At 46.3% G+C, this 17,163-nt stretch overlaps 1 protein-coding gene across 4 annotated transcripts in view; it reads left to right on the top strand.

Moving 5' to 3' along the window:
• The window catches only part of LOC140392540 (uncharacterized), a 71,218-nt gene that overhangs the window by 42,055 nt on the left and 12,000 nt on the right, over positions 1-17,163 (top strand). For 2 of the 4 annotated variants that reach the window (XM_072477818.1, XM_072477817.1), the window contains exon 8: positions 8,914-9,061. In XM_072477818.1, coding sequence (XP_072333919.1) covers positions 8,914-9,061 — 148 coding nt within the window. Of the gene's footprint in view, positions 1-8,913; positions 9,062-15,550; positions 15,599-17,163 lie in introns of all 4 variants that reach the window. The other 2 variants (XM_072477819.1, XM_072477820.1) reach the window with 2 other exon arrangements.

The raw sequence follows: 17,163 nt of genomic DNA, 5'->3' as shown, positions 1-17,163 counted from the left end.
AGGAAATGAAGAAAGAGCTGTTGGCCCCGATACTACAGGCGATCGAAGGGCTAAAGGAGGAACAAAAGACCCAGGAGCGGGAGCTTCGGGTCGTGAAGGCAAAGGCAGCCGAGAATGAGGACGACATACAGGGCCTGGTGGTGAAGACGGAGACGCATGAGGCACATCAGAAACGATGTGTGGAAAGGTTGGAGGCACTGGAGAACAACGCAAGGAGGAACAACCTGAGGATTCTTGGTCTTCCTGAAGGTGCGGAGGGAGCGGACGTCGGGGCATATGTGAGCACGATGCTGCACTCGTTAATGGGAGTGGAGGCCCCGGCGGGTCCGTTGGAGGTGGAGGGAGCATACCGAGTGATGGCGCGAGGACCGAGAGCAGGAGAAATTCCCAGAGCCATAGTGGTGAGATTCCTCCGTTTTAAAGATAGAGAAATGGTCCTTAGATGGGCAAAGAAAACTCGGAGCAGTAAATGGGAGAACGCGGTGATCCGCGTTTATCAAGACTGGAGTGCGGAGGTGGCGAGAAGGAGGGCGAGCTTTAATCGGGCCAAGGCGGTGCTGCACAAACGGAAGATTAAATTTGGAATGCTGCAACCGGCAAGACTGTGGGTCACATATCGAGGGAGGCACCACTACTTTGAGACGGCGGATGAAGCGTGGACTTTTATTGTGGAAGAAAAACTGGAATGAGCGGGTTATTAAAAAGAATGTTTGAACAAAGTGGGGGCGAAGAGGGGGGTTAAAAAGGGAGGAAAGAGGAGTTTTATGTACTAATCCTGCGATGTGGTAACTTTTCTCTCTTCCACAGGTGGTGATGGGGGGAGGAGGGGAGGTGGAGGAGATGGGGCGTTGGCCATTGGGGGGCGGGGCCAAGGGGGAAGCGCGGGCTAGGTTCCCGCGCTATGATAATCATGGCGGGAATAGAGAAGCAGGAAGGAGGGGGCGTCGCACGGTGCAAGCCGAGGTCACGGGGGGAAGCCGAGGTCGGCCAGAGTTTGCTGACTTCTGGGAGCAACATGGGGGGAGTAATTACGCTAGCGGGGGATCTAGCGGGGGGGGGTGGGAGGGGGGAATTACTGGGTTGCTGCTGCTGGGGAGAGGGGGGAGCTGGTATGGGAGGGGATGGGCGGGGGGGGGCACCGCCTGGGGGAGATACAGCTGCGTGGGAACCGGGTGAGGAGCTGGAAAAAGGGGATGGCTAATCGACAAGGGGGGGGGGGTGTAGGAAGCCCCCCAACCCGGCTGATCACGTGGAATGTGAGAGGGCTGAACGGGCCGATAAAGAGGGCACGGGTACTCGCACACCTTAAGAAACTTAAGGCAGATGTGGTTATGTTACAGGAAACGCACCTGAAACTGATAGACCAGGTTAGGCTACGCAAAGGATGGGTGGGGCAGGTGTTCCATTCGGGGCTAGATGCGAAAAACAGGGGGGTGGCTATATTAGTGGGGAAGCGGGTAATGTTCGAGGCAAAGACTATAGTGGCGGATAACGGGGGCAGATACGTGATGGTGAGTGGCAAACTACAGGGGGAGACGGTGGTTTTGGTAAACGTATATGCCCCGAACTGGGATGATGCCAATTTTATGAGGCGGATGCTAGGACGCATTCCGGACCTAGAGATGGGAAAGCTGATAATGGGGGGAGATTTTAATACGGTGTTGGAACCAGGGCTGGATAGGTCGAAGTCCAGGACTGGAAGGAGGCCGGCAGCAGCCAAGGTACTTAAAGATTTTATGGAGCAGATGGGAGGTGTAGACCCGTGGAGATTTAGCAGACCTAGGAGTAAGGAGTTCTCGTTTTTCTCCTATGTCCATAAAGTCTACTCGCGAATAGACTTTTTTGTGCTGGGAAGGGCGTTGATCCCGAAGGTGAGGGGAACGGAGTATACGGCGATAGCCATTTCGGATCACGCTCCACACTGGGTGGACTTGGAGATAGGGGAGGAAACAGGAGGGCGCCCACCCTGGAGAATGGACATGGGACTAATGGCAGATGAGGGGGTGTGTCTAAGGGTGAGGGGGTGCATTGAAAAGTACTTGGAACTCAATGATAATGGGGAGGTCCAGGTGGGAGTGGTCTGGGAGGCGCTGAAGGCGGTGGTTAGAGGGGAGCTGATATCAATAAGGGCACATAAAGGGAAGCAGGAGAGTAAGGAACGGGAGCGGTTGCTGCAAGAACTTTTGAGGGTGGACAGACAATATGCGGAAGCACCGGAGGAGGGACTGTACAGGGAAAGGCAAAGGCTACATGTAGAATTTGACTTGCTGACTACGGGCACTGCAGAGGCACAATGGAGGAAGGCACAGGGTGTACAGTACGAATATGGGGAGAAGGCGAGCAGGTTGCTGGCACACCAATTGAGGAAAAGGGGAGCAGCGAGGGAAATAGGGGGAGTGAGGGATGAGGAAGGAGAGATGGAGCGGGGAGCGGAGAGAGTGAATGGAGTGTTCAAGACATTTTATAAAAAATTATATGAAGCTCAACCCCCGGATGGGAGGGAGAGAATGATGGGCTTCTTGGATCGGCTGGAATTTCCCAAGGTGGAAGAGCAGGAAAGGGTGGGACTGGGAGCACAGATCGAGGTAGAAGAAGTGGTGAAAGGAATTAGGAGCATGCAGGCGGGAAAGGCCCCGGGACCGGATGGATTCCCAGTCGAATTCTATAGAAAATATGTGGACTTGCTCGCCCCGGTATTGACGAGGACCTTTAATGAGGCAAAGGAAAGGGGACAACTGCCCCCGACTATGTCTGACGCAACGATATCGCTTCTCTTAAAGAAGGAAAAGGACCCGCTACAATGCGGGTCCTATAGACCTATTTCCCTCCTAAATGTAGATGCCAAGATCCTGGCCAAGGTAATGGCAATGAGAATAGAGGAATGTGTCCCGGGGGTGGTCCACGAGGACCAAACTGGGTTTGTGAAGGGGAGACAGCTGAACACGAATATACGGAGGCTGTTAGGGGTAATGATGATGGCCCCACCAGAGGGGGAAACGGAGATAGTAGTGGCGATGGATGCCGAGAAAGCATTTGATAGAGTGGAGTGGGATTATTTGTGGGAGGTGTTGAGGAGATTTGGTTTTGGAGAGGGGTACGTTAGATGGGTGCAGCTGTTGTATAGGTCCCCGATGGCGAGCGTGGTCACGAATGGACGGGGATCTGCATATTTTCGGCTCCATAGAGGGACAAAGCAGGGATGCCCTCTGTCCCCATTATTGTTTGCACTGGCGATCGAGCCCCTGGCGATAGCGTTGAGGGGTTCCAAGAAGTGGAGCGGAGTACTTAGAGGAGGAGAAGAACACCGGGTATCTTTGTATGCGGACGATTTGCTACTATACGTGGCAGACCCGGCGGAGGGGATGCCAGAAATAATGCGGATACTTGGGGAGTTTGGGGATTTTTCAGGGTATAAATTGAACATGGGGAAAAGTGAGTTGTTTGTGGTGCATCCAGGGGAGCAGAGTAGAGAAATAGAGGACCTACCGTTGAGAAAGGTAACAAGGGACTTTCGTTACCTGGGGATCCAGATAGCCAAGAATTGGGGCACATTGCATAGGTTAAATTTAACGCGGTTGGTGGTACAAATGGAGGAGGATTTCAAGAGATGGGATATGGTATCCCTGTCACTGGCAGGGAGGGTGCAGGCGGTTAAGATGGTGGTCCTCCCGAGATTCCTCTTTGTGTTTCAGTGCCTCCCGGTGGTGATCACGAAGGCTTTTTTTAAAAGGATTGAAAAGAGCATCATGGGTTTTGTGTGGGCCGGGAAGACCCTGGGAGTGAGGAAGGGATTCTTACAGCGTAGCAGGGATAGGGGGGGACTGGCACTACCGAGCCTAAGTGAGTATTATTGGGCCGCTAATATTTCAATGGTGAGTAAGTGGATGGGAGAGGAGGAGGGAGCGGCGTGGAAGAGATTAGAGAGGGCGTCCTGTAGGGGGACTAGCCTACAGCCTATGGTGACAGCCCCATTGCCGTTCTCACCAAGGAACTACACCACAAGCCCGGTGGTGGTGGCTACACTGAAGATTTGGGGACAGTGGAGACGGCATAGGGGAAAGACTGGAGCCTTGGGGGGGTCCCCGATAAGAAACAACCATAGGTTTGCCCCGGGGGGAATGGATGGGGGATATGGAATGTGGCAAAGAGCAGGAATAACGCAACTGAAAGATCTGTTTGTGGATGGGAAGTTCGCGAGTCTGGGAGCGCTGACCGAGAAATATGGGTTGCCCCAAGGGAATGCATTCAGGTATATGCAACTGAGGGCTTTTGCGAGGCAACAGGTGAGGGAATTCCCGCAGCTCCCGACACAAGAGGTGCAGGACAGAGTGATCTCAAAGACATGGGTGGGGGATGGTAAGGTGTCAGATATATATAGGGAAATGAGGGACGAGGGGGAGACTATGGTAGATGAACTAAAAGGGAAATGGGAAGAAGAGCTGGGGGAGGAGATCGAGGAGGGGCTGTGGGCAGATGCCCTAAGCAGGGTAAACTCGTCGTCCTCGTGTGCCAGGCTAAGCCTGATTCAGTTTAAGGTATTACACAGGGCGCATATGACTGGAGCACGGCTCAGTAAATTTTTTGGGGTGGAGGATAGGTGTGTGAGGTGCTCGAGAAGCCCAGCGAATCATACCCATATGTTTTGGTCATGCCCGGCACTACAGGGGTTTTGGATGGGGGTGGCAAAGGTGCTTTCAAAAGTAGTGGGGGTCCGGGTCGAACCAAGCTGGGGGTTAGCTATATTTGGGGTTGCACAAGAGCCGGGAGTGCAGGAGGCGAGAGAGGCCGATGTTTTGGCCTTTGCGTCCCTAGTAGCCCGGCGCAGGATATTGTTAATGTGGAAAGAAGCCAAGCACCCGGGGGTGGAGACCTGGATAAATGACATGGCAGGGTTTATAAAGCTAGTGCGGATTAAGTTCGTTCTAAGGGGGTCGGCTCAAGGGTTCACCAGGCGGTGGCAACCGTTCGTCGAATACCTCGCAGAAAGATAGATGGAATGGAAAAAAGAAGGCAGCAGCAGCAGCCCAGGATCGGGGGGGGGGGGGGGGAGAGGGGGGGGAGGGGGTGGGGGGGGGGGGAGGAACCAGAAGGACTCTCAGGGTTGTTAATATATACTGTATAATATGTATAGGTCGTTGCGACAGATAATTATATATTGGACTGTTAAATTATATTTTTGGAGAGTGTTACTTGTGATAAGGCAGTTGCCAATTAGGGTTAGTTTTCATTTTTGTTATTTATTATTTATTCATTTTCTGTTTATAAAATAGGTCATTGTTATTTGTGTTGTTATAATATTGTGTAAAGGATGCACAATGTACTGTGTTGGTTGACCAAATATTTTCAATAAAATATTTATTAAAAAAAAGATCTCGGAACATGAGTAAGACTACGAATACTACTAGGAGTAGAAGCCCACATGCACGTGAGATTTTGGTGGCTTCAAATAAATTAGATGAAAAAGTTATCAAAGAAGCTAAACAGCAAGAAATGCATAGTTGGAGTGAATTTGGGGTATACACGGAAGTACCGGATAGGGGACAAAGAGCTCTATCCCACAGATGGATTTGCACAGAAAAGGTTCTTCCGGATGGAACTTATAAGGCAAAGGCCAGGCTTGTGGCAAGGGGATTTGAAGAAAACTTAGACGATCAGGATTTAAGGATAGATTCACCTACAGCAGGAAAGGTTATTTTAAAGATCTTCTTGGCTCTATTAGCCACAAAGGCATGGGAATGCAAATCTATAGATATAAAAGCTGCCTTTTTGCAGGGGCATTAGCTCCAGAGAGACATTTTTCTCCGTCCTCCTAAAGAAGCAGCTAACACAGAAGGGGCACTCTGCAAGTTGAACAAATGTGTATATGGATTAAATGATGCATCTAGAGTCTGGTATTTTTCGGTAAGGTCAGTTTTGTTAAAGTTAGGCTGTTGCCAGTTGAAAGCAGATCCTGCAATGTTTTACTGGCACTTTAAAGGAGATCTTTCTGGCATTTTTATGATGCATGTCGATGATTTTTTGTGGGGTGGGACTAGTGATTTTGAAGCTATTGTAATCGCTGGTTTGAGGAAAGAATTCAGGGTTGGAAGTCAGGCATCCGGTGCATTTAAATATATTGGACTGGAAATTGGACAGACTAAGTTAGGGGCAACTTTACGTCAGCAATCTTATTTGGAAAGCATCAGCCCAATAGCAATTAGTCGTGGCCGAGTTTCACAAAAAGACGCAGTGGTTTCAAAGATAGAAAAAGAGCAACTGCAAAGTTTAATTGGGCAACTGAACTGGCTAGGTAGACAGACTAGACCGGACGTGAGTTTTGATGTCTTAGAGCTGAGTACAAAAATGGATGATCCCAAAGTGGAAGACATAATAAGAGCAAATAAAGCATTGGCCAAACTAAAAATGCAGGAGAGTGTTTTGAAGTTCCCGGTTTTAGGTAACCTTAGGCACTTGAAATTCATAGTTTATAGTGATGCTTCCTACGCAAATTTATGTGATGGGGTTTCAAGCGCAGGAGGTTTTATAATTTTCCTTTTGGGGAACAATGGTAAATGTTGCCCGCTTGTGTGGGAAACAAAGAAAATAAGGAGAGTGGTAAAAAGCACTTTGGCTGCTGAGACATTAAGCCTTGTAGAGGCGGTGGATATGGCCTTTTATATATGTATGATATTGACAGAAATTTCGGGATTAGGGGATTTGGGTAATATACCTATTGACTGTCACATTGACAATAAATCCCTGTGGGAAAATGTGCACGCTACAAAAAGTGTCAATGAAAAGAGGTTACGGATAGACGTCGCAAGTTTGAAGCAGATGTTGGACAGAGGGGAAATAACAAAATTTAAATGGGTCGACAGGAGCTATCAACTGTCAGACTGTTTTACGAAAAGAGGGGCGAGTTCACAGAAACTTTTGGATATTGTTAATGAAGGGCGCTTGTTTCTGTGACTGTTTTTTTTTTCTCGTCCAAACAAAAAAAAGGGGGGGGGGGAATCATGTGTGTGTTTTTGAGTTTCTTGAAATTTTGTTTTCACCTCATTATTTTTTTTCCTCCAAGGAAGGGGAGACTGTTAAGTAATGGGTTAAGAGACATTGCAATCAGTTGTCTCATTTATGTTAAGTATCCATTAATTGACACTGATATGTAAAGGGGCTTCAGGTGGCCTCTGTCGGGTGATGTGTAGTTAGAGTTTTGTGCAAAGGCTGTTGGAATGAAATAAATGTGTGTTTGTGAAAAAGGAACAGAACTTTAGACTCTTCATATCACAGCAACTAAAACGTCTAACACCCACCAGGGCGGCCGTGGACTGAGCCCGCAGCCGACCGACCATACCATGTTAGTTCCACGCCGTCGGGAACTCGGCCGGTCGGGACCGGATTATCGCTGGGAGGGCCTCTGGCAATGGCCCCCCCAGTCACGCAGCGTGATTCGCGGATGAGTGATTCTCTGGGGCCGAAGAATCGCTGGAGCTTCGACGGGCCCGATTCGGTCGGGAACATTGAATCTCCGCCCCCGCAGCGAACATGATTTCGGTGCGAGGCTATGGAGGATCCAGCCCAACGTTTTGGATCTAAATGACCCTTCCACAGAACTGAACAGCATCCTGGAGGAGGATCATTTGGATCTGAAACGTTACTCTTGTTTCTCTCTCCACAGATGCTGCCAGACCTGCTGAGTTTATCCGGCATTCTCTGTTTTTATTTCAAATTTCCAGCATCCACACGATTTTGCTTTTATATGGTTATAAATTAGACCCATTTAGTTTCCCTACAAGTGCTCAGTGCAGGCTTGCACAGGACGTCTTACCCCTGTTGCGAATGTTAATTTGTCATGTCTGTCTCATTTTAGGTTCCTTCTGGGTGTTCCCTCAGTGGAAGGAGTTAGTGAGGGTGATACTCAAATCTCTCGGGATTAAAATGCTTTCTTTCCGCATGCTGGGCCATGGGACGCTGCTTAAACTATCAGCTCACCATTCACTGTAGTATTAGCTGTTTGGTCCTGTCTACTTTCTCCTGCATCATCTGTGATTTGGGAATAGGGGATCGAGATTTGTTTTGTGGGAAGGACTCCCGTCACCAATTAAGACTGGAGCGAGTCTTTGGTTTACTGATAGCCTCAGTCAGAAGGTGCCAGGTTCGAGCCCTGTCCCGGACAGTCCTAGCGAGTGCAGACTGATACTCCAATCTGTAACCTGAGTTAAAATCCACTGCGATACTCGCGCCTGGTGGGGCGAGTGGCTCCTCCTCTATGTTTTGTAGGAACCCATTGGATCCCACTACCATGGATTAACCGCCTGATTGGCCGGTATAAACTTGGCTATGATCATGAACAGAGCAGAGGAGGTTATGGGGAGAATTATCAGAGACGTTCAAAATCTTGAAGAGCTGTAATAGAGTAAATCGGGAGAAACTGTGTCCAGCTGCAGGAATTACCTGGGGAGACAGATTTACGATGATTGGCAAAAGAACCAGCAGTGATATCAGGAAAATTGCTTCTACGTTGTGTGAATTATTATAATCTGGAATGCACAGCATGACCAGGTGGGGGTGGGGGGTTGCAGATTCATAGTAACTTTGAAATGAGAGCTGGATAAATATTTGAAGGGAAGAAATTTACAGAACTATGGGGGAAGATCAAGGGAGGGGGCGAAGTGCATAGTTCTTTCGAAGAGCGAGCACAGGCTCAAAGAGCGAATGTCCTCTTTCTGCGGTGAAATATCTATGGTTCTAGGAAAGGAGGCAATCTGTCAGACTGTTGATTAACCTGTAATTCCAGGCAAGAAGTTAGCAAATGTGGGCTTAGTTAGATAAGCACCCAGTTCCTCTTTCCACGCTTTACAATCTCCCGGGGTGTTCCTACTTACATGTCGATTTTGTTTATCTCTCTTTTTTTTCTATTCCATTATTCTGAAGGTTATCACTGAATGGGGATTAAATGAAACTTACGTTCTAGAAGCTGGTGCAGTGACTGGTGCTTTTATTTCTGTTGCCATCAAAGTTGGCCTGGTTTGGTCAATGATCAAGGTCTCCCGCTGTTTTGGTCAAGATCTACATGAAAGAAGTAAGTTGGCATCTTTCAAGCCAAATGAACTGGGCATTTGACACACCATCCGAACTCTCAATCAACTAGAAGGAAAGGGGCAATAGGTAAAACTACCACCTGAAATTTCCCCTCCAGATCACACGTTGACGTAATTGGGAACTATATCATTGACCCCTCACAGTCTCTGGATCAAAATCCCCAAAGGCACTGTGGGTGTACCAACACGAACATGGAATGTAGTGGTTCACATAGGCTCAAGTTTGTCTTTATTGTGAAGGGGATTGAGTATAAAATTGTGAAGTTTCGCTACAACTGTACAGGGCGTCGGTGAGACGACACCTAGACTACTGTTTACAATTTTGGTTTCTCTTTTTAATTCTTTCACGGGATGTGGGCGTCACTGATAAGGCCGGCATTCGTTGCCCATCCCTAATTGCCCTTGAACTGAGTGGTCTGCCAGGAAATTTCAGAGGGCATTTTAGAGTCAACCACATTACTTCAGGCCTGGAGTCACATGCAGGGCAGACCAGGCCCGATCTCTAGACTCCCCCACCATAGCCTCTAGACCACCCCAATGACCAAACTCTCCAATAAGGGGTCATTGAGCCTCTGCACTGCACCTCATAAGGGCAGGGCCACCCTTGGGCCCGATCCTCAGCATAGGCAAGATGCCACCTGGGTACCTTGGCACTGCCAGCCTGGCACCCTGAAGGTGCCCCTGCCAGGGTGCCTAGGTGGCACTGCCAGGGTGCCTGGCTGGCAATGTTATATGCCCGGGTGGCATCCCCAATGGTACCACCCCGTTAAGAACCCGACCACCCAGTGCCCCCCCCCCCCCCCCCGAATCGCCTCAGGAGACCCTCCTCAATTGCCGGTACGCCTGTTCCAAGTTTGTGGGAACCAGTGCTAAACAGTGCCCGCTCGGGGTCTCTGAGGCAAGGCTGTTAGGTCCCGGCCACTGGGTAGATCGGTGTGGACATAATCAAGTGAGACTAACTGCTCACTTGAATATGCAGATCCGGCTCCCATCCTCAATGGACGGGATCCAGATCGTACACTTTGTGCGAGATCTCATTAGACCTTGCAAGGCATGACAAGACCAGTGAATTGAGGTCACAGATCACGCCCACTAGCTTTTCTTTCCAAATTTTATTAATTGAATTTAAATTCCACCTGCTCTTATGGTGTGATTTGAAGCCTTAAGTCTATGTCCCCAGAGCATTATCATAGAATCAGAGAATTTACAGTGCAGATGGAGGCCATTCAGCCCATCGAGTCTGCACCAGCCCTTTGAAAGAGCACACTACTTAAGCCCACACCTCCATCGTATCCCCGTAACACAGCAACCCCACCTAACGTTTTGGATACTAAGGGCAATTTAGCATGGCCAATCCACCTAACCTGCACATCTTTGGACTGTGGGAGGAAACCGGAGCACCCGGAGGAAGCCCACGCAGACACGGGGAGAACGTGCAGACTCCCCACAGACAGTGAACCAAGTCAGGAATCAAACCTGTGACCCTGGAGCTGTGAAGCAACAGTGCTAACCACTGTGCTACCATCTGAACCTGTGGATTACTAGTTCAGTTAAAATGACCACTATGCCATTATCGCTTCCAAATTTAAGGAAGAACATACTGACATAAGAAGGTGTTCAGAGGGGGTTCACTGGGCTGAACCTGGGGTAAAGGGATTGTCTTATGAGGAAAGGTTGAGCAAATTGGGCTTCTATCCATTAGAGTTTCAAAGAATGGGAGGTGACCTTTTTGATACGAGGGAACCTGACAGGGTGAATGCTGAGAGGATGTTTCCCCTTGTGGGCGAATCTAGAACTAGCACAATTTAAAAATAAGGGCCTACCATTTAATACGCAGATGAGGAGGAATTTCTTCTCTCAGATAGTCGTGGTCTTTGAAATTCTCTTTCTCGGAGAGCAATGGAGGCTGGACCATTGAATATATTCAAAGCTGAGTTAGACAGGTCTTTGATCTGCAAGGTTTTTGAGGGTTATGGTGGTGGGGGGGAGGGGGGTGGTGGAAGGACTGTGGAGTTAAGGCAGAATTGAATCAGCCATGGTCTTCTGGGTTCACCACCATCTTCTCAAGGGCACTTAGGGACACTTAGGGACAGGCACTGCTGGCCTTGTCAGCAACGCTCACACCCCAAAAACAATAACAAAAACACAAATGGCTGAACTGTACTTGGTGTTGAGCTTGTGAACACGGTTACAATAGTGTGTGCAGTTCAAGAGGTGTCAATGGGAGTCTTTAAACCCAGTATTTCACTGATATTTTATGCTAGACTGTTGGAATACTGTAGCTGAATCAAATTTGCTCTGAAATTAAAATGTTCACGAGAGCTGCAGCTGCTTTGTATATTAGCCACATGAGACCAGTTTGGGGTTATCGTATATTAGATGCACAAACAAAATGATTCTGCTGTTATCTATATTTATGTAAACGTGTACATCCAAATAAATGTACTCTGCACATTTGCCATTCTGTGGCTGAGAGCGTTAACTGTCTGCTTGCCCCCAGGCCTTATGGCTTTGCTCTTGCGTTAGATATTAAGAGCTTGAGATATCCATTCCTTTGTAGAGGCATTGTCTAAGATTGGCAATTGACTTTGGGAAATTATGAGTGAGAACCCCCATTCTCCTGTGGTGTTGAGACATCAAGATGCTCTGTATTGTACATTTTTGGAGAATTCTGGTGGACCATTAGCTTCTCCACAAGGGGGAGCCACTCTGCAATTCCATCTTCGACACAAGCTCCTCCTGGAGGACAAGTGTTGCTATGGCTCTTTGCCAGGGAAAAAGGAGTTGACAGATCTTTCCTGGCCTGTTGGAGATTCATGTCAGGATGAAGGAACAAGCATTGCGAAGTCACCCTCCTTCCTTCGTCCCATTACTGGAGACAATCCCTGAAAAATGCTTGGTTAAAACAATTCCACTGCTTTTTGAGCAAAACCAACGATTGATTCTGTGACAATGTTGAAAAGTAAGAAGTCTTACAACACCAGGTTAAAGTCCAACAGGTTTGTTTCGATGTCACATCAAGTTGAAAAGGTTGCAGCTTTTACTTTGACCTGCATGGGGAGCTGTGGCTTTTCAAATGAATCAAAAACAGATTTGGCTTTCAAAATATACTGAAGATTGTAGATGACCAAATACAGATTGAGAGAATAAAAATATACATCAGAAAAGCTAATAACATGGTCTCATAGATACCTGTTACTGTCAATGTTCTGATTTTTAAAAAAAGATTCTTTAGTAAATGTACAGCCTTGTTGATAATCCTCTTTAAATTTGTTGTGTTTGACTTGTGTCAACCAGTGACACCATTTCAATTCAAAAAGTATGGAACCAGAAATGTTCCTTTTGGGGATTGAAGTTTCTCAACTCTCTTAATAAATTACTTAACATGTTCAGGTGAAATTTCTTAAAAGGACGATTAGAAATTTCATCCAAACACAATTTATTAGCCTACCCCTTGGAGTGCTGGTCAATAAACCTGAATTATATTTTTTATTCTTTCAGGGAGTGTTAGCATTGTCGGAAAGGCAGGGATTTATTGTCCAACCCTAATTGCCTTTGAGACGGCGAACCACCTTCTTGATTACAACTTGCTGGGCCATTTCAGAGAGCAATTGATGCTCAACCACATTGCTGTGGGTCTAGAGTGACATGTAGGCCAGATCCTTCCCTAAAGCACATTAGTGAATCAGATGCATTTTCAACAACAATCAATAGTTTGGTGATCACCATCATTGATACTGGCTTTTTAATACAGATTTATTTAATTAATTGAATTTAATGACCCCAGCTGCTTTGGTGGGATTTGAACTCATGCCTCTAGATCACTAGTCCTCGAATTCTGTTACTGTACATGGCCTTCCAGCATATACGGCAGATCGAAGAGAAAATAAACTTGCTCTATACTATTTGAAACTTCAGGTAAACATAATACTTGAGGACAGAGATACTATTGAGAGGGGACATGTCCATAAGAAGACCCTCTGTGCCTCCTGGTGTTCCCTGGAGCTGCATAACTGCACAAATTTGAGTGGCAGGTCAAATGATTAGTCAGAATACAAAGAATGTTAATCAGGAGAAATAAATTAGAGAAATAAGCTAGCTAGAAATGTAAAGAAGGAAAGCAAGAGTTTCTACAGGTTATTAAATCAGACAAGAGTAAGTTAAGTGAGTGTTGGTCCTCTGGAGAGTTAATAGTGGATAATAAGGAAATGGTAGATGAAATGAACAAATATTTTGCTTCTGTCTTCGCTGTAGAAGATACAAAAAGCATTCCAGTGATAGCTGTACATCAGGAGGTGGAGGGGAGAGAGGAACTCGGTGGAATTACAATCACTAAAGAAGCGATACTGAGAAAACTGATGGAGTTGCGGCTGACAAATCTCCGGGTCCAGATGGACTTCATCCTAGGGTCTTAAAAGAGGTGGTTAATGAGATAGTAGATGTGTTGGTGTTAATTTTCCAAAATTCGGCAGATTCTGGAAAGGTTGCATCAGATTGGAAAGTAGCAAATATAACTCCTCTATTCAAGAAGGGAGTGAGACAGAAAACAGGAAATTAAAGGATAATTAGCTTGCCGTCTGTCATGGGGAAGGTGTGAGAATCAGTCATTAAAGCTGGGCACTTAGAGAAACTCAGGGTAAAGGGGAAGAGGCAGTATGTTTTTCAGAAAGGGGAATCATGTTTAACCAATTTATTGGAGTTCTTTGACGGAGTAACATGTGCTGTGGATAAAGGGGAGCCTGTAGATGTACTGTACTTGGATTTCCAGAAGGCATTTGGTAAGGTGCCACAGCATAGCTTGTTGTGGAACATAATAGTTCAGGGTGTGAGGGGGAACATATTATCCTGGAGAGAAGATTGACTGGCTGACAAAAAAACAGAGGGTATGCATAAATGGGTGTTTATCTGATTGGAGGATGTGATGAGTGGAGTCCCACAGGGGTCTGTGCTGGTGCCTCAACTTTTTAAAATCAATGATTTAGATGAGGAGAGTGAAAGTATGATAGCTAAATTTGTAGATAACACAAAGATAGGTAGGAAAGTATGTTGTGAAGAGGATATATGGATATTGCAGACAGATATAGATAAGTTGGGCTATTGGGGAAAATCTGGCAGATGGAGTATAATGTGGGAAAATGTGAAGTTGTTCACTTTGGCAGGAAGAATAAAAAAGCAGAATATTACTAAAATGAAGAATGGCTGCATAATTCTGAGGTGCAGAGGGATCTAAATGTTCTTGTGCATGATTCACAAAATGTTGGTGTGCCGGTGCAGTAAATAATTAATTAGGCTAGTTGTATACTATTCTTTATTATGAGAGGATTTGAGCATAAAGGTAAGGATGTTATGCTTCAGATATACAGGGCAGTGGTGGGACCACATCTGGGATACTGTGTGCAGTTTTGGTCTCCTTATTTAAGAAAGGGTGTAAATGCGTTGGAGGTGGTCCAGAGGAGGTCGACTAGATTGATGCCTGGAATGAGCGGGTGAAAGGTGAAATAGACTGGGCTTGTTCTCCTGGAGTTTAGAAGAGTGAGAGGTGACTTGATTGAAGTATCTAAGATTCTAAACGGCCTTGACAAGGTGGACATGGAAAGGATGTTTCCTCTTGTGGGTGAGCCCAGAATTAGGGGGGCACTGTTTTAAAATTAGGGGACACCCTTATCGGGCAGCGAAAAGGGGATTTGTTCTCTCAGAAGGCTGTGCGATTTGGAACCCTCTACCTCAGAAAGTGGTGGAGGTGGTGGGGGGGGGGGTCACTGAATATTTTTACGGTGGAAGTAGATAGATTCTTGCTGGGTAAGGGGACCAGAGGTCATTAGGGGTCGTTGGGAACGTGGAACCCAACACAAACATATCAGCCACGCTCTTATTGAATGGCAGAGCAGGCTCGAGGGGCTGAATGGCCTCCTTCTGCTCCTACTTCATATGTTTGCGTGTCTGTTTGTATAAAGACAGTGCAGGAAAGTCAGTGTGAAGGCCTGACAAAACGTCAGTGAACTTGTGGCTTGCGTTGGTCCTGAAAAATAGTTAGCTCCAAAGATGGATTGTTTTTTTAAACTTTTCCAGTACTTGCTGCCTCTGCACTGGGTGTTATTCAGGCTTGTTGAGTTCCTGAATGACACTGGTCTGAATCCTCGGCCACATTGGGCAGAACAGATTTCTGTCCAGCAGAAGCATTGCCTGCAGATTCCAAACATTTCTCCTTTTGTGCTAAAACTTTGATAAAAGTTTGTAGTGATGGAACCGATCTGTGTTTCATCAGCTGCTAAAAAGCTGATTTGTGCGCACACTATTAAACTGTCATTGCCAACCTGAGATTGTTTTTGTGGCCTGGAAAATCCTGCAGCTCATTACAGGGGAATCATTTTATAGCTGGGTTAATTCACTGTCCTTATAATTACTGTTCATGCAGAATATTTCTAATGGCATCTTTGGCTTTTTTCCCATTTTTCTCCTTTCTTTCCCAGTGTTTAATCCCTCGGAGCCATCCCCCTCGGCTTAGGATATCTTCAAGGGTAAGCATGATGCATATTCCTTTATCGTTTTTTACCCCCCGCGCCTCTATAAAAATCCTTCTGGCTCCACCTGTGAATGATGAGCTAACCCTTTCTTTCCATTCCATTTTCTATGGAAAAACTCCAAGGAGCCGCCCATCTAAGTGATGATCCATCCACCCCAACTCCGATGGGTAAATAGTGTCAGGCAGCCTCCTGACTGTGAAGCTCAGTTAGGTGTTTTTTAACTACAGGGCTCTTAGTGAGCAACACGTCACTAGTGCAGCAACCTCATCAGCAAGAATTGTTCCAGTTGAAAGCAGATTGCCAAATAAGTTTCACCCCGCCTCAGTCCCCTCATTTCAAACATCAGTCAGCATCTCAGACCTACTGAAAATGGATTTTGGTACCTTTTGGAAAAATCATTTGATATTTTAGTGAACAATTGTAAGGATTCACAACGGATCAAGGATATGACCTGTTAGTCCAGCAATTGCATTGTCTGAACACTTAAATGATTGAATTAAATAGCCGGGAGATTGTCTCTATTAACATAACAAATGAACTCGATACAAAGGATTTCCAGGCTCGGAAATTAATAGCACTCGGTATCTTTTCACAGTTATTATTGCGTAAAGACATGGTATAATTGTTTTAAACTATGATGTTCTCAAATTGGAGAATTATGGATTACGGATGAGTGTATCAGTGCTGCTGTGCTATAGTGCTCAGTCTATAGATTGGGAGGGTGACAATAGTGAAATGACCATATAATATTGTACTTTTGTAAATTTGAATGCTGAACTTGAAAATAACAAATTTCTATACTGAATAAATTATATGTACAGCAACATTGACTGGATAACATAGAACATACAGTGTAGAAGGAGGCCATTCGGCCCATTGAGTCTGCACCGGCCTACTTAAACCCTCACTTCCACCCTAACCCCGTAACCCAATAACCCCTCCTGACCTTTTTGGTCACTAAGGGCAATTTAGCATGGCCAATCCACCTAACCTGCACGTCTTTGGACTGTGGGAGGAAACCTGAGCACCCGGAGGAAACCCACGCAGACACGGGGAGAACGTGCAGCCTCCAACTGGACTTTAACTAGTCCAACTCATTATAGTACAGGCGGCCTTTCAGCCCATTAGTTCCACGCCAGCTCTTTGTAGAATAATCTAGTCACCTTGCTCTATCCACATAATCGTGTAAGTTTATTTTCCTCAGATGCTAATTCCATTTATTTTCAAAATCATTGCTCTTCTCCACTTCCACTATCCTTGTAAGAAGTCTTACAACACCAGGTTAAAGTCCAACAGGTTTGTTTGGAATCACTAGCTTTCGGAGCGCTGCTCCTTCCTCAGGTGAATGAAGAGGTATGTTCCAGAAACATATATATAGACAGATTCAAAGATGCCAGACAATGCTTAGAATGCGAGCATTCGCAGGTGATTAAATCTTTACAGATCCAGCATTCACCTGAGGAAGGAGCAGCGCTCCGAAAGCTAGTGACATCGAAACAAACCTATTGGACTTTAACCTGGTGTTGTAAAACTTCTTACTGATCTCACCCCAGTCCAAT

This window comes from Scyliorhinus torazame, chromosome 16 (assembly GCF_047496885.1).
Source record: "Scyliorhinus torazame isolate Kashiwa2021f chromosome 16, sScyTor2.1, whole genome shotgun sequence".
In the NCBI taxonomy this organism is placed as follows: Eukaryota; Metazoa; Chordata; class Chondrichthyes; order Carcharhiniformes; family Scyliorhinidae; genus Scyliorhinus; species Scyliorhinus torazame.
Note: the sequence above shows the minus strand (reverse complement) of the source record. Positions and strands in the feature narration are given on the sequence as shown.